We start from the raw sequence: 24418 nt of genomic DNA, 5'->3' as shown, positions 1-24418 counted from the left end.
TTCAGGTGTCGTCCAAAATGGCAAAAAAAAATTGAATAGATATGCCCCCCCCCCCATGTCTCCAGAGAACAGAGTATCCAAAGACCAGAAAAAATTTGCGATGAATTGAAGTAAAAGGGGTCGGCGTTTAACAGTTTAAAACTACTCACATTAATGCAGTATAATCCAAGTCTCATTTTTACAGCTGTATGCTCAGTACTTCTCACACAGACATCCCTTTATGATGGGAAACTGAAATAAATGCAAATGTTATCTATGCTCTCTTCAAAGACTCCATTGACAAAAACATTAATATAACTCTGCTGAGCGGAGAAACTGCTGCCTCAATCTGTAGTTCGTTTGTTATTTTGTGACTTTGCTGAGTCCGAACTAAACATTATAAACACTGTGGTGAATGAAATACCTAAAAGCCATACTTGAGTAAAAGTACAGATATCCAACCAGAAAATTACTTTGGTAGAAGTAAAAGTATTAGAATATGACTTCAGTAAAGGTCTTAAAGAATCTCATGTCAACTGTACTTAAGTATCAAGTTATTTTCCCATTCGTCACTCGTTTTGCTGTTTTTTTAATGTAGACCCTTTTTTCTCTACAATTAATCAAGAATTCTTTTTATTCTTCATTTAATGTGAAGTTATGTGAGGGAAAAACTACTTTTTCTCCACAAATTCAACATAACACAGGATGAAAAACTGATATAAAAATGATCGTTTGGGGATTGAAGTATTCCTTGAACTTGATATCACAAGCCAATCAATACTTAAAAACTGCGCCAGGAATATTTTAAAGGTATAAACACAGCAGACGTGTCAGTCTATATCATAAAATCTGTTTGCTGAGTCACTGCAGATTTGTTGGTTTGGACAAAGTACTATCGAAACTTCATGTGGGAGTTATTGCTCATAAATTTCCTCCTCAACGATTAAGGCTGTATCACTAAACAATAGATATATGGCTCCTTGTTTCCTTCATGATTATCAATGACACTTTCCTAAAACAAAACGTGTTTACAAGCCAGAAGACAACAGGTCTCACCTAAAAGGATGATGATACATAGAAGGATAGCGATCAGAGCTCCTGTGCTGAGACCCACGGGGAGAAAGATGGCCTCTGCGCTGCAAGTTAGCAGGGACCCATCTGACTCGCAGCCACATACACGAATGGTCAGGGTGCCGGTGCTGCTCTTAGGAGGGTAGCCATTATCGTCAATCACCACGGGAAGGAGGTAGATCTCCTGCAAGCGCCTTCTGAAGCCGCTTCGCTTTGTCACAATTCCAGCAGTGTTGTCTAAAGGAAAGGGGGAAAAAAATCAAAATTTTAAAATGGTGATTTTTTTTTTTTGAAAGGGTATGTGGTCTAAGATTAAATTAATCTTCAAAATTTGCATGCAGAGGCCTGAAGTAGAGCAGCAAGTGCTTCTTGCTTGATCTACGCAGGTTACACAGTTTGATGACCAGAGCAAAAGAAAATCTTCCACCCCCACATCAATCAGACAATCCTCTGAGCTACATTACAAGTCCTGAGGTCCAGGTATGAGAGAGATAAAACTTTTCGATGTCTGATAACTCTTTATGCCTGTTATCAGATCCTCTCCACATGTGCCTCACTGAATGTGATGAGAAACTGCAACGTATCAAAGAGTTGTCTTATCAAAGCTCTCACCATTTTGCACCGCTTTCTTTTAAAAGCTGATAGAGCCGAACCACACCCAGTACATCATTCCCTGAAACACCGCAAAGCGTTTTCTGTCTACCTGCGCCGTGAGAACTATTGGGATCTGTTGTTATTTTGTTATCTCTGCGTGCAGGCAGCATCACTCCAGAGAAACGGCAGATTAGCAATGAGAGATAATAGATAAAAAGCTAAAAAAAAAAGCAAAAAAAAAAAAAAAACACACACACAAAGGGAACAGCTCAGAAAGACAGCCAGAGGTGCGAGGATGGCGAGAGGAATAGAGATCGACAACATATACGAGGGAGAGGGAACGTGTCAGGTTGGACCTGCCTGGTTCTGTCTGCTACAGCTAGACTGTCTGACCCCTGTCAAGAGAGGTTTGTTCCTCTGACGAAGCTTGGCACTTCTTGTTGACAGGAGGTCAGGCATTTTAGCACACCTTGCATGTTGTGCACAACTGCGATTTTGTTTGTGCTCTCTCGCTCCCACTCTTGCCTAACCTGTCCACAGTGCCCGTGGTGTTTGCGTTCCCTGTCCCTGCCTATCAGATCTCACTCTCTATCTGGAGAGTGTGCTTGTAGGGGCCTCTGGCAGTCAGGAAACTGCAAGGCAGTGTGTCCAAAAGGTAAAAACTGGATCAGAGGTTCGGACCTGGGCTTGTCAAGGGTGGTGAATGCATTCGTTTTCCCCGGCCTCATCCTGCCATGTCCCACTTTTCATTACCCGTCTTTCTGGTTAGACTTCAAAGGACTCGGCCAGTGCACGCTGCAGAGTGTCATATGTGCCCTTATCATAAGACAACGTCTGACTGCATGTGATTAAGTTATTTATAGCATGCCAATCTTGTGGGATTTGAGCAACAAACGTATATTAAATATTAAAATGCATTCAATATAGCTCCATGAATTGGCTTATTTGCCCCCAAATTAAATTGAAATTATTAACATACTAAAAGTTTACATTTTTATTACTATCAAGGCCACTTTTAATATAATTTACAAGTTTTTGAAAACCGTTTGTTGTTTTATTTCATAAAATCTAATTAATTTACCATCTGCTTTCTTTCTGAGAAAGTGTAATTGATTCCAGGCATAATTTCCTCCCCATTTATAATGTTAAATTGTAATTTTTCTATGTGAAAAGAATAAATTCTCAGTGCAGAGGTGTTGTCAAAACACTGGAGCACTCACTTCCAAAGTCCCGGATGGTGAAATTCTTGTTTTTCAAGTCTTCCTTTGGTGATTTGAAGGAGAACTGTTGACCAGCAGATGGTAGATCCTGGTCTTTTGCGCTGAAGGTCTGAATCACCTGTTTAAAAAGAAAATAAATATCATGTTCTTTGATTATTAAAATGATTCTGCTTTTACTTTTTGTTTTTACTTTTATAGTGTCTCTAACTGTATGTGATACATTGTTTGCACCCTAATGCAATATGGTAGCATTAGGGATAGCACTAATGATAGCCCTCCCTAGCAAAAACCCTCATTATTTACATAAGAGGCTTTTGCACCTTCCAAAGTGGTGCAAAAGTAGTAGTACCTTGTAAAACTTGACAATCTCAAGGATGCATTAGTAATAAAAAACATTTTTCCTACAAGTTTTACTTTTAATTTTTATGTATTATCGCCCTTCCTGTTCACTGAATAAGATCCCTTTGTGTAATTGTTTGGGCTAATTACACAGACAGTCACTGTGAGGCTGCGTTGAACTCACATGTGGATTAAATTAACCAGAAACACCCAATGGAAACAGATATTACAATAGCAGAGGTGCTGAAAATATTAAACTGAATCAGACTGTACTGATAGTTAGGCTGTCCAGGGTCTCCTGAGCTCTCTTCACCTTTGTCGGCCCACATTGTTTTAGGCTAGCCTTCATGTAATAGTGCAAAACCTTGTTTTGAGTGTTGATCTTCAGAGAGAATTCATCACCCATGTTGTGAACTCCTGTCTCCCCTGTACAGTGAATAAAAATAAAAATCTGCTACAGAATTGAAACATTTTTACTTTTACAGTACCAACTATGTCATGGTTAATAACATTCCAAACTTAAATAAAAAAAAAAATGGCAAGGGAACAACTGGCATGGCCATTTTCAGAGGGGTCCCTTGAACTCTCATCTCAAAATACCGTAATGAAAAACATGCTCTCTGAGTACCTGCAAGCCTCATCTGAACTTGAGAGTGCATGTAAGCAGCAAATGTTTTGTTCCTGACCATCAACGCAGCCCTTCAAAGAGAAGCTGTGTATTTGTCTTTTTAATGAAGAACAATGAATGACCTAACACATAAAGATATACAGACACCTAACACATTAAAAAAATTGTTTAAAATGTAAATGTTATTAATTATCTGCTGTGCATGGACTCATACTGCTACAGTTAACTGGGATATGTGATTCCTCAACTCCCACACTGACTGTAACATTGTAAAGTCCTGAAATTCAGTCATGTCACCCTAAGATATTCAGTCTCCCAATCTGGCCATCCCTACGAAAAAATTCTGGAGGTCTTACTGATTGGTTGTAGACTGGTAACCCTTTCATCTTTATTTTGACAGAAACCTGTCTGTGAATTTCTCCAGCTGGAAGGTTTTGTTTTGTGTTTCCATGTCAAATGTTCCTTTTTAATGGAAAATAAAACTCCTACCGGTCAAATTGTTCTGGCAGAAAATGTGAAATTATTCAACTTTGAACACAAGTGTCAACTAGTCCTGAACTGACTGCGTGTCAGACCTGTCAGCACTGAAACAAGCCCGTGAGTGGTTCTCTCTGTAGTTTTGGATTCAGTCACTGAGCACTTGATTGATAACTTGTTAAAAAAAATTCTACATCACCTCAACACATAGTGTGATGGATTAAGTTAATTCAAAACTGCTGAAGCTTGTTCAAGGGTCATGAACGGGAACTGGTTGTTTTATATTCTTATAGTACAGTGCATCTTCTCAGAGCACAGGGCCAACTCCAGCGGGCTTCCCAAAATAACACGCAATAACACAGAACACAATCTGATTAATTCAACACCTACGCATACAAACTACAGCACTTCAACAAACTGGATGACTTATGTGAAATGTGTAAAAATGTTTACTGAAACAACATCCAGCCAAACTAACACTAACTTTTCCACCCCGATAGACACAGACTGCTGATTCAGCCGCCTCTGTAGCAGACTGCTGACGCCTTTTACTTTCTTCTTTTCCCCAAACGTCTCAAAGCTTTGTCTGAAAGCGAGTCCTGCTCGGCCCAGCTGTGCTACCAGTCTGCTCTCCCCCGCTCGCTGGGCTTGACCTGCATCCGACCTGATGCCTCGGCCCCGTATCCCCCACGTGCAAGAGCCACCAGTCGGCCTTCCCTGCCTGTTACTTCACCCCAACTGTGTTGCTTCACCTCACTTTCCCCTCACCGTATTTGAATTAAATCTCCCTCCAGAGAAGTTAACCTGACACCAGGTGTGATGAGCGCTCACTTGTATTCCCCGCAGCAGCTGTACACTTCACACTATTGATTTATAGCAACCAAATTAGCTTGGTGATGAATAAATTTAAAGCTGCAACTAAAAATCACTTTCACTTGCATTAGATCTATCAGTCTTTATGTCAGTAACTCAGTTATGTCAGAAATAATGGTTAATGTCAATCAAGATACATATCATAAAGTGATGTCTTCAAATTGCTTGTTTTGTGGGGTGTCCCAGTGGAAGAGTAGTCAAATCGCAACAACAGAAAGCTGCAGTTTCCTTTTTTAATTTCAATAAAAAAATACAATAAAATGTAGAAAAAACAAAGGGTTGTATTGAGTCTGGATGATATTCCATAAACCCAAATGTATTTAATTAACAATAACAGGAGAAATATAAGAGCAGCAAATCTTTACTTTGTTGTAAAAGCTTGCACATTTTATTTTTAAAACATTTCATTCTAAATTCAAAAATACATACTACAGCTACAAAAAGCTACAAAGCTACAAAAAAATCTCACAATAACACTCATTAAAAACAATACAGCTTAGATTTGCTCTTTTTTCCTAACTGCCACAATTGCTTAGAGACATTTCAGTCTCATGATTCTTTGAGTGCCATCCATATGAAAATATGTGTTGCATATGACACTCTCCAGCCTCGGAGCTAAAGCAGAAGAAAAAGAAGAAATAGTTTAATAATCCCTTAAGAGGAAATTCAATTCTATCATCAGTATTTAGCATTAGCCTTTAAAAGCCATGAGGATTGTTTTATTTCCTAATTGCATTATTAATTATTATCTGTCGTGTAAGTAATGCCACTTTTCTTGGACTCAAAAGTGCTTCCCACCTCTTCTCGATCATAAGTGGAACTGTGGCTGCTGTAACTGCTTATTACTGGGTGCCATTGTATATGTTAAATGCCTTAAAGGATATTCTGCTTTTGCACTCTGCTGCATTGTAAATTAAGCCAGATAAGAGTGCTAGCTAAATGCTGTAAATGTAAATGTAATTATTCCGGCATAACAAACTGATTCGATGGGTTAGCATTTCAATGTGGCATTATAAAAAGCCTGTGAAAGGAAATGTATTGAAGAGCGAGGAACACATAATAGCCCCAGCTGTCCTTAGTATATCTAATGCGTAGAACTCCACAGTAGTAAATATTCCTGTTTTATGTTTCCTTTGTGGTCGCTCTTTCTCATTTCACACTTGACCAGCTGGCCAGTCAGGACTCTGAGCACAGTAAATAATAAAATCAGGAAACATTCTGCTGTGTTGCTTTGCCATAGTTATTTGCAAATCTCCGGTTGAAGGTCTTAGGCCACTCTTCCCACACATTTACATGAAAATAGTCCTCTCCTGATTGGCTCTGTCCTGGTTACAGATTATTCTTCACGAGAGGTTGTGGCACAGCGTGAGACGCTCCAAAACAAGCGGTTTGTATGTTTTTTCAGCAGTGTGAGTGCAGTTATCTTCTAAGGAGACATGTGATGGATCTTTACAAGAGAGGAACTGAAATTCTTTATCATCAACCAGCTGTGTGCAACACCTGGTGGAATCATGCTGTGGAAACACGGGGGAGGAAAGTGTATATTCTGCAACAGAGGGCAAAGGAGGAGAGAGGGGGAAGAGTAGGTGAGGAAAGAGAGGATTAAAGTAAGGGAGTAAGAAAGAGAAGAGGAGGCGATGCTTTTAGGGTTAGGTTAGGGTAATTAATTTTTTCAAACGATTTTTTGTGTTGCCCTTACACACAATAGCACAGGCAGACAAAACTGATAATTCCTCTTCTTATTCTCAAAAAAAAGTCCACCTGACCACCCACAACACCAGATCTTCAGTTTTGGGCTCAAACTGGGTCTAAAAAAAGGGGCTTAAAAAATCATGCAATATAAAGAAACTTCATTCACAACATTTACATGCCAAGTATATTAAAACTATATATACAACAAAACAAACAAACAAATACGCAGACAAAAAACTTTTAAACTCACACAATAGAATCCAAGCAGGACTATTAAGTACCTGAGAGTACTAATAGGACTACACATTCACACATGAAAGTCTGTTGGGTGAACAAGTTTTAAAGTCATTCTTCTTTCTTTCTTTGGTCCTTCCCACTAATAGTTCCCCACAAATTCTACACATTTGACCTGTTTGACTTGTTTTATCTTCTGCTTGTACTTTTCTTACGGTAATTTTGGCAGAAAATTGTGCACTCATGTTGGATCCCATTGCAGTCGCAGCTGATTGAAAGAAAAGCAGCATAAAGGCCTTTCAGAAAATGCTTAATAGTTATTTTTGCATTTGGGATCTGATTTTTTTTTTTTTTTTAAATCCAGCATCAAACTGGCCTCAATACCCATTTCTAAGTTCTTTAACTCCATCTAAAAGGCTGCAAACATGACAAAAATCTGAGCCAACTTCATGGTAGGAAGACAGTGATGCCTTCAAATGCAGGGCACAGCCGTTGTTTTGATTGCAACAGGCCTGAGGACCAGCAAAACATCCTCAATGTGATGAGGAGTCTACAGCAATTTGATAGACTGCCAAAGAAGCTGTTCCCTCCAAACGCTAACTGCATATAGATGCTGGTTAATGGGCTAATTTACAGGCACAGGTGGTTTACAATGCGCACGGGCAAATTCTCCGCCGCATCTCAAATATATCATCTGAAATGTACTCCGGGTTGCTGATATGCAAAGCACCGGTGTGCTTTATGATTGCTTCTCCTGCTGAATCGAACTCTACGACACAATCAGTTCAAGATTTAGATTCACACTGTGTGCTAAAGGCTCCTCGGCAAACTCCCTGGAAATAAAAGGGTTTTTATTCAAGTGACCTTGAGTAAAACAATGGAAATCAACCGCTAGGTATCAAAGTGAGAGCTAAATGTGTGTATTTTACTACAGCAATATGGTGCTTCGAAAAGCAGAAAAATACCACTAAATTTTATCTCCACCCACTGCCAGATCAGTGTTTTATTTCTGCCTTAGTGTAAACATTGACTCCTTGCCAGCGTTTATATAAATCCACACCTTTCAGATTCAATTTAACACTCTTGGATAGTTTTCAACAACCACCTTGGAGCCTCAGCTTTATGGGCGGACAAACAAAACTCAAATCAACAGTTGTCAACTCGCTGAATGATCAACACATCTTAACAGTGGAAAATTTGCTGTGTTAATTGCCATAAGCGCATTACATGTGCACAAAAAGAGGCAGGGAGGAGAGTAAATGTGAAATTACCTGTCCCACTTTGGCATTCTCACACACAAAGGTCTCATAAGGACTCGCTAGTTCAGGTGGGAACTCGTTGATGTCCAACACATGGACGGTGACGGCCACCCGGCTGGTCAGAACTGGACTATCTGGGGAGAAAAACACAAGATACACACATTTTAATCCTTTGAAACCCTTTGCTAATTTTTGTGTAATTTCTTGTCATTGCTCATTACCGTCTTTCCTAATTCTTTGAAAAAGAAAAAGAAAAATAAAGCCATTTTGCTCTTTTTTTTATGGTTAAGCAAAATGAGTGCATAAAGAAATGCAACATAGGAGGTTTATTTTTCACAGCACTGACATCATGTGGATGTCTTAAGTATTACCATCACATGAAAAGGTTCATCAATGATACAATAGGATGGCCAAGTGGTGAAAGAGGCTGTCATGCACGAGTGTCCAGTCAGTGTGTCCTTGAGCAGATGCTAAACCGCCTAACTGCTCGCTCACTGTAAGTCGCTCTGGTTAAACCCATCTGCTATAGAAAACCTTTGATGTGTCTTGAACATGTTGACGCATAAATTGCTGTTTTTATGGCGCCTTTTGATTGACGATGTAAAGGAGAATTAAATAAAAACACAGTAAATGCATCCCATGCGCTGCCTACAAATAAAGCATGCCTCACATTATGGAATATGGCTCTATGGAGAGGGTATTTTCTTTACAAGCTTTTTTTTTCTCCCCCTCATGTTCTGTTATGGGTTTTAGCCATAAGATGTGCAGCCCATATTAATTATAGTCTGAAAGCCCCCTTGAGAGGGCCTAACTTGAATCCGGTGTTGTTTGTTACAATGTTTCCTCACTGCAGGGGCACAACGGGGAAATGTTCTTTTTTGTGCGAAAGCCCAAGTAAGGTAAACTTTATGGATTTGATGTGGGAATAGGCTTTGCTGTGCAGTGGGGGGGCTTAGTGTGCACTTGTTTGTGTGCGTAGGTGCGCAGGTTTGTGTGTAGGTGGGTGGTTTAGAAGAATTCAGGAGGAGGAGGGGGATCTGTAGAGTCGTCTCAAGGGGATTGGAGACGCAGCCACAGCTCAGTTAGTAACCCGTCTCTGACCTTGATGGAAAAAGCAATCTTCCCACCGAGGTAAAAATGACACAGAGCATGGGATTTGCTGCTTTGCACTGACTGAACTACTAACATTGATGCTCAGCCGGCAAAAATACTGATCTTTTCTGTCATCGGGGTCCTGGATTCTTTGGCCTCTAAAAAGTTTGAACGACTTCAAATCTTCCAGATCAATGAAATCTATAAAAAAAAAAAAAAAATTATATATATATATATATATATATATAAAGTCCCAGGCTTCTGGATATAAGAGTTTCACCCTCATTTCATCTCAAACTCATCTCCATAACTGTTGACTGCCTTTCAGGGTGTCATGAGTGATATATCTTTCAGCCCACTAGATGGAGCAATGGTATAATGATTATATCCAAATCTGACTAGTGTCAGCATTTCAGCCCCAATAACAAATGCTCTATTTATTTTTATTGAAACAGAATCCTGTATTGCAACAGAATGCTTGATTGGTGAGCCATAAAGTTGCCTGCTTTATGCTGCTTTTCTACTGGATATTACTTTTTTGATTAGGCTCATTTTAATAAAAACCCAATCAAGCGGGCAAGCAAGCAATCAACCACAAATCTATAAAATGTGCTACAAAAAAGAGACAGAAAGATTCCTCAAAAGTGCAACTGTGGACAGAACAAGTGAGCAAACTCGTAATACAAACTCCATCCTAAGTGTGAAAGTACACTCAAGTGCTGTAAACAGATAGAAAGAGTGCTTCCTCATCGCCTCCTGCCAAGGTTATTATTGCGTTTAATAGATCTTCCCCTCTCTTTGACTTCTTAAAATTGCCAGTGGGCTTAAATGCCAAAAAGCAAACCGTTAATCTAACCCTGGCTCTTATTTAGCACGACTTCTGCTGTGTGCCGTGTCTCAGGAGAGGCGCAGAGACTGCTCTCATTTTGCTGCATGACTGCAGTGTCTGGCAATGACCGGACAAATCTCGGAGGGCTTTTTGAAATGAAGAGTCTCCAACTCAGGTGTTGTACTAATCATTGCAGCGTAAAGGTAGCTTTATTCAGGGGAAAATGTCAGCCGACAACTCATACTCTCGGATATTTTCCTCAGAGTTATTATAATAGAGGAGTAAATAATGTGGGTGGATAAATGTTTAAAGGCATTAGCAGCAAGGACACACAGTCGACGCAGAAACGGGTCAAGTACAGAGGTCTGTAACAATTTACCATTTATTGAAAACTGCTGTGCAGGGCCAACCGATGCTGCTTTTTTATCCGTGTATGACCTCCCCCCTCATACAACACATTATTACAGTGAGTTCTGAAGGTATCTTGCTTCAGAATTTATTGCTTTTCTTCATGGTTTTAAAAGCCGAAAATACAGACAGACAACATCCCAGCGATGATAATAGAATGCCTCTCCGAGGAGCCGTAACAGCTAACCAATACTCAGAACACAAAGTTCTGCCAAATCTCGCTCAAGGTCAAAAACAGATCTGAACTCACAAGTTGGGACACCGACTCAGGAGTGCTGGGTTTATCTCTATCCCTGCTGCACCAGTTCAGCCATCATTTTTTTAACACTGGCTTTGGATGTGAATTTTGCTCTCTTCTCTCATGGTGAAAATACCCTCTAGAGGGGAACTAGAGAGGACAGAGGCCTGGATCAGAGGCTGAGTTGGGGTAAGATGATAAGAAAGGGGTGAAACATGTGGGCGAAGGCAAGATGCACAGAAATCCTGCTTGATTCCTGCGCCGGGTATGATCGATCAGACGTGTCCTTGCACCGCAAAACCCCCATCTGCCTTCAACTCTCGCCACCTCATATCCTTTCAGTACCTCATCCTCCAATTCCTTGACATTTATGCACAAAAGCCGCACAAAGAAACACACACACACGCATTGAAAACAGAATTAGCATGTCACTGCCATGACCTTGAGGGGAAATGAGTAATATCAGTTTCCAAGGCGACAATGGCTCGAGTTTTAACAGCCCATATTTCACAGTCTGTCCTAATGAATATACAGCGTGTGTAATTTTGATTGAGCACCAGCTTGCCTCTGGGATAATGACTTTGACGGTTCTTAGCAGATTTGATGACTTGATGACGATGGATTTGCTTATTTATCCGGAAATTTGCTCCACTTCCTTCATAAAAACATAATTAGCTTGATGACATGTCTTAAAGCTACAGCTCTGCATTAGCTCGCCGCCCTTTTTCACAACGTGCCGTGACGTGGACGCATCTGCTTGCTGTAAAAACTCAAGGCGGTTCCAATTTTTACTGCAGTGTAAGTAAAAGTTGACTCTGGCAAGAAACGCTCCCTTCCAATGCCAGTGTCATCAAACGCCTTAAAAATAGACAGTTAAAAATGAAAACAGAGCTGAGGGAGGGTATGCTGGAGAAGACAATGTCCCGAAGATACATCCCTCCGGGAGAGCCATCATGGTTTATAGTCACCTATAAACCTTTCCTGCAAAATGGGATTGAGTATTGACTTGAGTAAAAGTGTGTTAAATCCTTCACACAGATTATGGCGGGGGAAGGACGACGACACTTGCATGAATCACAATCGATCTCGTTGTCATACTTACTAAGTTTGGTCGCCACGATGGAGATATTGTGCTGGGCGATGCTCTCTCTGTCCAAGAGTTCATTTGTGGAAATCGTTCCCTCCACTGGATCAATGTCAAAGTAGCTGTCCAAGTCACTCTTCCAGTCAATGGAATACCTGAAAGAAAATGTTTGTTTAATGGCATCCATTTGCAGCATAAACCAGAGAATTAAACTACAGTGATTTCCCCTCCGGGCTCATGTATATGAGTTAGGTGTAATATAATGTTGGCGTAGCCTTCATTACTCATTCTGAATGGTCATTTCCAGAAAATGTGCTGAGGATCGCACATACATTCCAATCTTATAATGGGGCATATGTACTTTGGCCATGCTGAGCAAACGGTTTTCTTTGGAATGAATTTTCGGCACCGTTGAAACCGTATCAATCTCACCCAGCCGATGCACAACAGAGGCATAAAATGTTGGTTTTGGTGTGAGAGAACAGAGGGTACAACATCCTCTCTGGGAACTTTGGTCTGGCTCTGAATGCAAACTATGAAAAACAAAAGAGATCTGACGCCATGCCACTGACAGCACCATTCATCATGCCATGCTATTTGATCTTTAAAGGCTATTTTTCATTAATAATTTTGCGATCGTCAGTGGAGTTCCCACAGGAAAATAAAAAAGATGTCGCTATCTTTTAATCCACATCGCAAGTGGGTCAGAGGTTGGGGGTTCTGTGCCTTGCTTGTGGGCACTTCCACAGAACAGATGCTTAATTTCTCATGGGCTTGAGCCTGGACTTTCCACATGAAGGACAGCCTTTCTGTGCCACCATTCTGACTTTTCTTTCTCATGGCAAGCTATTTGATCTTAAAAGGGTATTTCTCATTAAAATTCTTGTTTTTTTTTACACCATAGAGCCTCAAACTGGACTTGAGTCATTAATAGAAAGAAGCCTAGCGTACATTCAAACCCCCAAGTCTTTTGCTGAATGGTAACAAATCTATTTCAGTTGATTTTTTTTTCACAAGCTTTGGTTCCTTCAAATTATCTGTTTCAATTTTGATTTGTCCACGTCCTCTCTTTAACTCTGTGTGGCGCGTAGCCTTGAAGTGAACACGAACGCGTCCAAATAGTTTAGTGTTTGTCTTTTTGATAAATATTACAGCCAAACTCCCATCAAGAGTTCAAAAGACCAGTGGTTCACAATGTTTCCTCGGGGCAAAAACCCTTTTTTCGGGATGGTGTTACTGGAGTCAAGCTGCTGCTGAGGCATGCGTTTCACTGTCAGTGTGGCCCAGCGGTTAGACAGATTGACCACCTCATAGCCAGAGTGTTACAGATTAAATCACAGAGTATGAATGTTTGAAATTTCCTTGAGCAAGAAAACCAAACCAAACCAAACCACTGCACTCCGTTAAAGTAAAAAATGCAAAAATGTTTCAGACTTTTTTTTTTTTGATTTATGTAAGATGGAAAACATCAAAAATGTTTCACTTGTAATTGGTTCAATCTGTAAGATATCTTTAAGGAGAATAGAGCTTATCATCAGCTGTGAAAGAGAGAAAGAAATCATAGATCTAAAGAGTCTACTTAAGCTCAACTCAGTAGTGAGAACTGCAGATATGAAAATTAATTACAGCGTTATCTCCCACTTTGAACTGCTGTAATGTTAATTCAGTCCAGAGAAGATTACACAAAATACACAAGGTGAATTAAGAACTAGAAATACTGCCTCGCAGATGTATGTCTCCACCAACCACTCAAGTTGCAGTTTGCATCAATATCTGGCCAAACTCATGTCGCCAACTGACAATGCTTCAAATTCTAATTTTTGGTGCTTCACACACATCTTCAACACAGCAGCACAGAAGACCTATACAATCACGGATATCCAAGATTAATTTCAACAATTCAGTCTCCGACCAAATTTCTTCCCTTCTTTTCCTGAGTGCTGACATTAAATAATGGCCAAAAAATCTTTTTTGCAGAACATTATGATGTCACAGTGAAGTTGACCTTTCATCTTTTAGATATAAAATGTCATCATTTTATCCTATTAGACATTTGTATGAAAGTCATAATTAGCGTATGAATTCTTGAGTTCTGGCCAAAAACATGTTTTGTGAGGTCCCAATGACCTTTGACTATCATTTTCTATACAGTTCATCATTGAGTCCAAGCAATATGGTCTCATTCCAGGTCATCAGATACTGACGCTTCGTTTGTGCAATCAGTGTTTAATACTAACGCCGACGGCCCCCTTTGGCATCTCAGTGCCGCACAGTTGTTTCCTGAGTAGAACTAATTGGAACAAGTTATTGAAGTTGTCCAATGATTGCTGTTAGGCTAAGTCAACAAACTACTTGGTTAGGTTTCGAAAAAATACATCATGTTTTGGGTTAAAATATGCATGACGGGACGTAAATATGTCGTGTGATGAGAGACTGACACCATTACGTGACAGATGGAGATTAGTTATTTAATGTTAGGTCAAAACAGCAGAACTTTTGGTTTAACCCAGGATACTTCTGAATGACCCATCCATCACTACTCCCAAGAACTTTCTCACTCTTATACCTTGTCACTTGTTTGAAGAGCCAAATATTGCTGCAGATTGGTTTACATTGGAATTAGTTTAAAGCCCAATGCATCTCATGAGGACACCAAAGAGTGCCTTTGGCATTTGTCTCACACACCAAAGGGTGTGACAGGGTGTCACTATATGATGACCTGGGAATGAGAATGGGCAGATCCAAGAGGATGTTTGTGCAAAATCTAATGAATTTCCCTCAAGGCATTCCTGAGATATCGTGCTCATGAAATGTGAGGTCCCAGTGACCTTGACCTTTGACCACCAAAATCTAATCAGTTCATCGTTGAGTCCAAATTGACGTTTGTGCCAAATTTGAGGAAATTTATTCAGGGCATTCTTGAGATATCGCATTCATGAGAATGGGATGGACGGACCAGGAACCTGAAATCATAATGCCTCCGGCCCCAGCTTTCGCCCTTGCGGAGGCATAAAAAGTAAAGGCACAATTCCACAGCTATTGATTTTTAGAGTTTACAGTTTTGCTGCAGTCAACCCTTTAGAGCCCATGTCCAAAATGGCTCATCAGTGTGATTTGTGGCACCACCATTTTAAGGGGGGCAAAAGTTCAGTCTTTAAAACTCATTCAAACTTGAGGAAGCTCTTAAGAATCGGCCAACAATGCAGTATTCATGATGCCCTTTTGTTTCCCCAGCCAGAGATAAGGCCGCTCTATACTGCTAAATAGCAGAATCAGTTGAGACGAAAGTCTAAAAGCATGATTCCCTATGCATGATGGGTCATTGGCTCTATTGTTTTGAAGTGAAGAATGCAAGGCTGCTCTCTGAAGGCTCACAAATGAACAATGTCAGCTGTGGTATTGATGAATATTTAAAGTGCTGGAGACAGAGTGGAGATCGACAGAATAGAGGGCATAAGCTTTTTGTTGTACAAATTTCTACTTCTTCCATTTCTTTGTTTACTCCGGGATAAAAAATTCATAATAAAACAACTTCTATCCATGCAACAGGTATTTCTGCGTTCTGTGTTACGCTTGAGCGATACATCTTCGAAGAACCATTACTACAAAAGCAATATGCCTGAGCAAAAGTAGTTCCTGTAATACAGTTTAAAAACAAAGGGGTTCTCATGCATTTTTAAGAAAGCACTCCTCTTGTCTTTGCCAATGACAGTCTATTGTTATCTACCACTCAAGTTTTGTGAGTGTATTTGTGCCGTAGTGGGTGTATAGACAGACAGAAAGATTGAGAAAGAAAAGGGCTTGCCTTGAGTATAAATCAGAAAAGCAGGCATGTCAGATCTATAAAACTGAGCAGTGATGTTTGAATATCCCACCTGATAATTACCGAGGAGAGACAGTGCTCTACAGTACAGTGCCTTGTAAAATTGCTTAAGACCCTGGGGACATTTTGTCAAGCTATGAATTTTGTTTGATCGGAATTAATGTTTGAGTTAAATGAAAAACAATCAAACCGCAAGAAAAATTTTAATGTATAAATTAAAACAACAACAAAAAAACAAGTGTGCATAAATATTCATGTTTCTTTGTTTTTGTGAAGCTTTACTGATATACCAAACTACTGCTTTTATGCTTATTAGCTGTCATGTTCAATTAAGATTGTATTAATTGTTTCTGAACAATGTTTTCAATGTTTTATGTTCAAATTTAGCATTCAGTAAGTACTGTGGTAAAGCAAATTCAAAATATGGGTAAAAAAATGAAAGCTTCCTCTGTGAGACTTGGTCTGTTTTAATTATGGAAGTTGTACAAATGAACTCTCATAAAAACATAATACATCCGCCTCACTTTCCAGCAAAACTAACACTAGCAGTGTGCATAGTGTTATGCAAAAAAAGGACAACTGTAGAATATACATAATTACCATTAATTAAGTTATGTTAATCATCGCCATCGACAAGATAAATCTCCACAAAAAAATATCCCATCTTACAGTAGCTTCAGAGAACTGCATCCAACTGTGTGGAAGCAGTTGGACACTCTGTTAGAGGAAAAAGTTTTTCAAAATGACAGCCAATTATATAATCTGCAAGGCAATAGCTGTTTCTTGAATATTCAGAGTCTCGGGGGATAACCTACCCAGTATATATACATGTTTTCTTAAAACTGTCAAAAGACACATTTGTTAAAATACTTATACTCATTAGAACAGGTGGAACTGTGAACTCAACAGGAAGATGTAACAATACATAAAAATTGCATGACTGGTTAAGAGGTGACAGGATAATTCCCTTTGAAATTGACTTTTTAGCTTAAAGAGCTGCAGTTTTAAGGATGTCAGCTGAATTGAGGCTGTTCTTATAAGTTATCTGTTGGCAAAAGCTAAATTTGTAAACATTGTTCTCCTTAAGGCCCAGAGACACCAAACTTACATCCCAGAGCTAGTGGCGACAAAACAACGGAAAGTCACCATGTGCACATGAGCACGCCAAACTGACAGCCTACCAGAAACTGAAAACCAGGTGACCATTTAGATGCTAGTTAGCCCATAGCATAGATAATAACACAAACTGTCAAGAAACATTTTTGCTGAAGAGCTCAACAGCAAGTTTTACCTTATAAAACATGTTTTATTTAATCTCCCTCTTGACTTTAGCTCTTTATTTCCCTTCTTCAGTTTCTCGTCTGGTGCCCTGAGCTTAACCACCAGTCAGATGCATTTTATTCACCAATGGGCTCCAAAATTGCTATTTCTTTCCACCTATATAACATACTGAATCAGCTGAAAAGACAATGCAGTGCCGGATCTAGCAAATTTGGCGCCCTCTGAAAGCTCCCCCTGCAACACCCCAACAAAAGAAAATGATATACATTCTAAATGTATTATTATTAATATCGTTGTTATTGTCATTATTATTTTTAATATTCTCTGTTTATTGTATTTATTACAAAAAACAAAAATACAAAAACAAAACACAAAGAGAATACAGTTTGTGTAAATTTGAAATTTTCATCTTTTTTTAATCATTTTTATTTATTTATTTATTTATTTATTTATTATCTATTTATTTTGGTACTGCACCCTGGATACTCTTATGATTCCCACATACTTTTCCTTATGTTGTTTATGTTAAAAATGGGGGTGGGTGGGGACCCCACTGGGTTGTGTCTTTAGCAGCCGCAAGTGTCACCTATAGGAAGAGCCACCACTGTTAACAGGGCAAAATATCATCTTTGAATCATTCCTGTACATTGCAGTGACATGGAATAATTTGGTGGATGATGAATAGAAGTTCAATATAGTTTAATCAGTGATTATCACATTAAGTCAGGTAATACCTGCACCCATAAAAAGACAGCTCAGATATCACTTTAATTTTAGGTGTGCATATATCAGGTTCAGATACGCAAATGCACTAATACAGTTAAATATTGTCCTCATTGCATAAACTTCCCCAACACGTCCTGAGCTGCCAAGAGATGATGCCAGTAGAAGTTTACATGACAATGTCAAATGTTCTACATAGATTGATTAGTCCTCTGATGAGTAAAGCTGACAATACTCTCAAGATTAAAGCCATGATGACATTGATGAATGGAGGACCGGAGACATTGACGAATGGATTAGAGCTCTTAAACCTTCAATCACCCGCTGCAGTATCACAGTACTTTTCTCTCCTTTAGTTCTTTTATCCTCACGGGAGTAACGAGGGATATTTGGTTCAATAGTAAAGCCTCTTGAGATGAAGATGTGCAGTCAGATCCAAGCCCACTTCTTTCATTATGAGTATTTACTCGAGAGTTATATCCACTCTTTGTGAATGATATAAAAATACATGACACCTCTTCAAACTGTGGGTCAAACTGAAATTCTTTCTTTATCTTTATCTTAACTGTTATCTACCTTTCAGCAAATGAAAATATGTATTTTCAACCAAAAGAACTTCAAGATATTAAAAAATAAACCCCGCACTGCCCTTTGTGCACTCTGATGTCCCCTTAAAGGAGTTTATGATATTCAGAGCATATCTAAAGCCCTTTTAATACAGAGATTGCACTATAGGGATGGCACTGTGTCCGTTCTTCAATGCTTTCTTTGAATTTTGACAGAGAATCAAATAACAGAGGCATCATAGAATCATCGCTGTATGAGAGCAGTGCAGAGCAAACTAGCTAGGCAGTGGGATGCACACACGAGACTTACATGCATACAACACTCAACACTAACACAGCCGGACCATCTACCACAAAAAAAACAGAGAAGCTTGGATTACAACAGACAGAGAAGTAATGTGACTTAATTCGCTGTTTAGGACGCATTAATCCGCTATATCTTTACATAGATTTTTTTTGTCTGAAATAACATTAAATAAATGTTTGCAAATGGAGCCCAAGTTGAGCAAAGCGGTTGACAAAGTGTCAGTTTGATATTGTCATGTGAATTTTTCAGCCAATTTGATCACTTTGATAAATGCATTTCTATATAAATGCAATACAATGTACTAAAATGTTATTTTAAAGTGTGTATTGTTTTCGACAGTTTAACTTTACCTGACTGGGCTACTGCTGGCATCTAAATCCTGCGCCGTCACCGCTCCAATGATGGTGCCTGCGGGTGTGTCCTCATACACATCCATCACATAGGAGGGCTTATTGAACACCGGGGGCTCATCCACATCCAAAACGTTAATCTTCACCGTTGCTGTGTCTTTGAAGGCCCCAAAGCTTTGGAATCGTGGGTCCAGATGAGCATTGGAGGCATCTACCTTAAAGGTGTACGCCTTCTTGCTTTCATAGTCAAAGGGCTACAACAAAAACAGAAAAGAGCACAGTAAAAGTAACTCCCACAACTACAGTTTATATTGAAATCCTAATTGTGTCACAGTTTTGCATGAGTCAGCATTGCCACTGTGATTTACTTACTCTGTAGAATTTATACAAGCTAAGGGTACTTGAAGAAAAACCTGCATATGAGCAGCAGTGTTGACAGCAAGTTTGCCCTCAGTATATTTTTGTTAGTGTAGCATTTTCAAGGATGAGTAACTGTTATCAGATGTCAACATCAGCCTCCTCATATCCAATACATTTCAGTATTTGGGTGATGTCCAATGTTTATGTTGTCACTCAGAACACATGCAAATAGTGTCTTTCTCACCGTCTGAAAAGCAAAAACTAAACAAGTAAACACACAGGTATGATATCACAAGAGATGATTACACATATTTTTGTTTAAATGACAGCTCAAATGACAGTCAAAAGTAGGGTGGTGCATACTGCAGTTTGTGTGAGACAGTAAGTGTTAATCACACTGGAGACATGTGCCCACCACTTATTGAAATACACAATTTTGTCTCCATTATTGTTTAAATCAAAATTTGTTTAAAATGTACTGGAAAATAGTTAACATTTATTATTAACAAAGGGAAGCACTTTGTGAAAGTTTATGTGCATAATAAGAAAATATACAATGCAATGTAAATAAAGAAGAAACAAGAGTGCATTGTCCAAGAAAGTGAGCTTAAAAAATTAAATAAATAAATAAAAACTGGCCAACTGATTCTAAAATGCCCTCAGACACAAATGTGCCAACACATTTGCTTCTCGCCCATTCTCTCTACATGAGCATGACAAACACTTATGAACTGTTAAAGGCCCAGTGTGTGGGATTCAGAGGGCATACATTGGCATAACTAGAATATAATACAATAATACATATGATTTCTTTAGTGTATAGTCGCCAGAAAATAAGAATCATTGTTTCCTTTGATTGAGCTGTTTATATCTCCATTTACATTTACATTTCCTTGTCTACATTGCAGCTATGTTTCGAGTAGTTCAGAACCGACAAACCAGACACTGTCTCTAGATAAGACCATTTCCTTTTTCTCATTGCAAACCTCCTCTACAAGAGCCTTAGGTTATGCTCTTGTGATGCACCACTTCTCCAAACCCGACAGGATAATCTACTCTGACTTTATACCAATGCTTCCATTATATTGCCTAAAATCATATATGTTGAAGACAATTTCAAAAAAATATTTTTCCATCTGAACCCTTATGTCACACAACCACTGTTCAACACAGAATGGTGCATCCTTATGTGAGACACACAGTAGGTCCTGACCAGGTTAATGTCTTGAGCCTCTCAGTGTGAGTAAGTCAAGCTGCATTTTACTGGTTCAGCACAGCTACTCCCCTTTACAAGAGTCCTCCCAACAACAGCTTACGGGTTCATATGTTCTACCTCCTCAAGCTCCTGACATATCAGCTCAGGGTCAATTAGTCAAAGGCGAGGGCTGGAATCTGCATCACTGGCATGTCTGAGGCAGAGGTGTAAACATCCGACAGCGGTGACACCCGTGTTCGTGCTTCTGCCTGTCTCCTGCCCTCTCATGTGTGACCGACCATACTTGGCGAGCTTGCAGTCGGTCATGCTCTACTGGCCTGGAGTCACATGAGAGACATTCCTTTCTGTGTATTTCAAATTGACTAACATGTAACCACCAAGGCAGCAACGCTATCTTCTTGCCCCAGGACTTGAGGTTCTCCAATGTGTTGTTCCAAAAGACACCAAGTGAGAACAGCTGGTAATGGCACCGCGTGATGTTCTTATGTACAGTCAAAGTGAGAGGGGAGGTGAGCTGGAGGATGTAGGGAAAAATGCTTCTTTTTCTAATGCAAGAGAAATATGACCAGTCATCTGTCCAAATTAAATGCACATGAATTAGCGATCTAATTAGAGTCCATCCACTAGAAATGATCAGAGGCTGTGCAATCATGATTTCACAGTGATAGCAGATGCTTCTCGAGCCCTCTGTCTCTCCTCCATCTCCATGGTTTCGCAGTCTCGCTGCTACAGCAGGTGTCCGTAAAAAGAAGAGAAAAAAGAGAGAGAGCTATGTGAAGGCAAGCCAATCTGAAAGCAATCATTGACCATCAACCACCATGATTGGTTTGATTACAGTGCGCCAGATGCAACTGGCTAGGCACAGCTATAAGATCTCTCAACAGGAAATACACTCTGTCCCTTTCAATCTCTTTCAAGAAGTGACAACACTGCGAGAAGGCCGAGCTCCCTGGAGCAACAGTCACGTATAAAAATGGAATTCGTCGCGGGTGTCATTCAAATCTTGATCCCTACAATCAAACTAAAAGACTTGGTGCCAACTTACAACTATAAAGTAGCCCTAAAACTTACAGAAATCATTTATTTCAGCTTACTGCGCTCCCTGCTGGTTCCTGTGAATTGTTGGAAATCAGCATCAAAAGGAACTCAATGTGCTTTTCAGCTCAAAGCTTCAGACTTGGGAATAAATGCATCAATAATGTAATTAACGTTCTCATTATTTGGGAGTTTATGTGACCGAAAAGCAGCTTGAGAAAAAGAAAAGTAAATAAGGTACAAATAAATAAATACCTCCGAGGTCCTACTTGCGCTTTACATCATATTGTGCCTGAGCCACCAATGTAGACAGCCATGCATAGCTCAGCTGAAATGCAGGCACAGGTGGAGGAGGAGGAGGAAGGCGATGCAGGGGAGGTGCACAGCAGGAGGTGTACACCAGGCCTCATTAGCCAGAGTCTCACTGGGGGGGACGAGGAGAAGTGTTGCTTTCCATCTCAACATGCTGCATCACCACAGTCAGGACAGAGGCCCGAACCCTCACCCTTTATAACTGTCTAATTCTCGTGTAATCCCCAGCTACAGCTGAGGACACAGACTCGCAGAGTGTGATGGGGAAATGGTCTTTTCACACAGATTTAGCAGCTTTGACACAAATCTCAAGAACAACTGGCATCCTGGAGTTACATTTGACAAACCGCTAAGCATAAATAAGCTAAATTTAAAATAGTCGAGCGTGGCAAATAATAGTTAGCTGCAGGTGTCTTCCAAAATGTTAAAAGTGACTTGTTTTATGAAATAACTTTACAGTATCAAACTCATACCTTGTTAAATTGCTATAATTCTACATGTCTCACATGTGTCACTTTATTGTTATTATTATTTTTATTTATTATTATTATTATTGTTATTAGTATTATTATTATTATTATTATTATTATTATTATCATTATTATTATTATTGAGAACAGGGATACTAAACATGCCGTGGAGCACTCACTCACTGATTTTTGTCTCGCTGCCAAATTTAAACCCTTTAAACTCTACTGCTTCGTAGGCCAGAAATTGCTCTCTGCCTTTGTGCGGCAGAATTCACCAATATGAATGTCAATATGCAACAACAAGCAGGGGCATAGCACTAAATTCTGGGCTCTGTGCAAAAGCAGTCTGTGGGCCCCTTGCCCTTCCTCTCTTGATTCATGTCTCTCTTGTGCACATTTGAAACATTTTTTTCACAAAGTCCATTTGCTTTTTTTAGGCTACCTTTGCTTTATTTCTTCTTTCTCCTTTTTTGAACCACAACTTCCCTTTCTTTGGGAAAAGCCATGACAGCATACGTTGGTTTTCCAGCAGCATAAGCAGTCCCTTCGGCTGCGTTTCAGGACAAATCCTAGTGCAGTGGAGGACTAAACCATTTTATGCCTTGAAGGGGTGAGAGGAGCCTCAGAGAGCTTCCACTATTTTGTTTATACAAAATTAGTCCCTATACTGATTTATTCAGCCAATTTTAATGTAGTTATTGGTCTAATTACTTAGAAAAAAAATCAAACAAAACCAAAGTTGTCTGTCTGGGCTTTCTAAGGGCCTCCCTTCCATAGGGGTCCTGAATAATCACTTCCAACATGACAGCAAGCCAATAATAACCTCTAGGCGATGCTGTCACTACTGTGCAAATCAGATTGTAAGAGTCATTCTTAGTTTATCAGCTGCCTTGATTAGCCGTAGCTGTGCATATTTAAAAACATTTAGAAGATTATTTTCTCTCTTTGCCTCTAAGGTAGCCACTAGAGGGCGTGCAACATGACCTGAAAAATGTGTACTGAATGACATCACACATCTGTGTCAGATCATCTCGCCCAATAATTTATCATTCCACTGCTCGTACTTTACTCAGTGAATTTGTCATATTTATCCATTCTCTTACACACTGTTGTATGTCATCAGGACTGAAAGGTTTTGTGAGTAAAGGTATTCATTAAGGCGCAGAAAAGAAAGAGAAAGAGTGACGACGGAGGAACAAATTGGAGCTAATTTCCTCAGCAGATGGAGGAGAGAGAAGCCTTGCTGACACCCATGGAACAATGCATGGACAGGCATATGATTAACTGTCAAGCAAATCCTGCAGATTAATTTACATATTCCGGTTTGGGTGTAAAACAGTGATGTTAAGGGCTTCACTGCCTTTTTAATGTGTCTGAGACTCAACGACAGCCCAAGTATGTCTGGGATATCTGTTGTTAAATAGGAATAAAATGGGGCCAGGAGGGGGTAATGAGAAACTCTGAGTTAATGAGAAGACGTGCTAATGTGTCAACGCTTGACTTGGGGAGAATCAAATCAGATCTGGAGGCCATAGGGGAAATTTCCCAGGAAGGAAAAACGGCCATTCATTCTCTGACTGCATGTATCATTTTGCTTTTTTTTCCCCCTTCCTCGAAGATGACCTACTTATGCGCTCAGAACCAGCGCTGTATGAGTCAGTATTACCCATATCCACACATATATTTTATCCTAAAACAAGTTGCATACACCTATGCATGTTCAATTACGCGTTTGAAGTGTCTCATTATAGCTCCGGTTGTTATGCACCTTTTTATGGGTTACTGCGGACACAACAAGGAAGTGTATCAACGGAGGAATTTGTAAGGAGGACAGACCCAGTTCCTCTCATGTCAGTGCTGCTGCTCTTCAACATCACAACAGAACACACTTGAAATTCTAGACATGGTGCTGCGCCCTTTGATATGTAAATGTGCACCTTCATTGCACTGGCAGTGAT

General features: G+C 39.6%; 1 protein-coding gene across 1 annotated transcript in view; it reads right to left on the bottom strand.

The window, feature by feature from the left end:
- The window catches only part of LOC121960545 (cadherin-12-like), a 72545-nt gene that overhangs the window by 2995 nt on the left and 45132 nt on the right, over positions 1-24418 (bottom strand). The window contains exons 6-10 of the mRNA XM_042510309.1: positions 19068-19321; positions 12036-12172; positions 8379-8500; positions 2865-2982; positions 1036-1287 (exon numbers count right to left, since the gene is read on the bottom strand). Of these exons, the coding sequence (XP_042366243.1) occupies positions 1036-1287; positions 2865-2982; positions 8379-8500; positions 12036-12172; positions 19068-19321 (883 nt within the window). The remainder of the gene's footprint in view (positions 1-1035; positions 1288-2864; positions 2983-8378; positions 8501-12035; positions 12173-19067; positions 19322-24418) is intronic.

This window comes from Plectropomus leopardus, chromosome 21 (genome assembly GCF_008729295.1).
Source record: "Plectropomus leopardus isolate mb chromosome 21, YSFRI_Pleo_2.0, whole genome shotgun sequence".
NCBI lineage: Eukaryota > Metazoa > Chordata > Actinopteri > Perciformes > Serranidae > Plectropomus > Plectropomus leopardus.
This window is presented reverse-complemented; position numbering and strand designations above follow the sequence as displayed.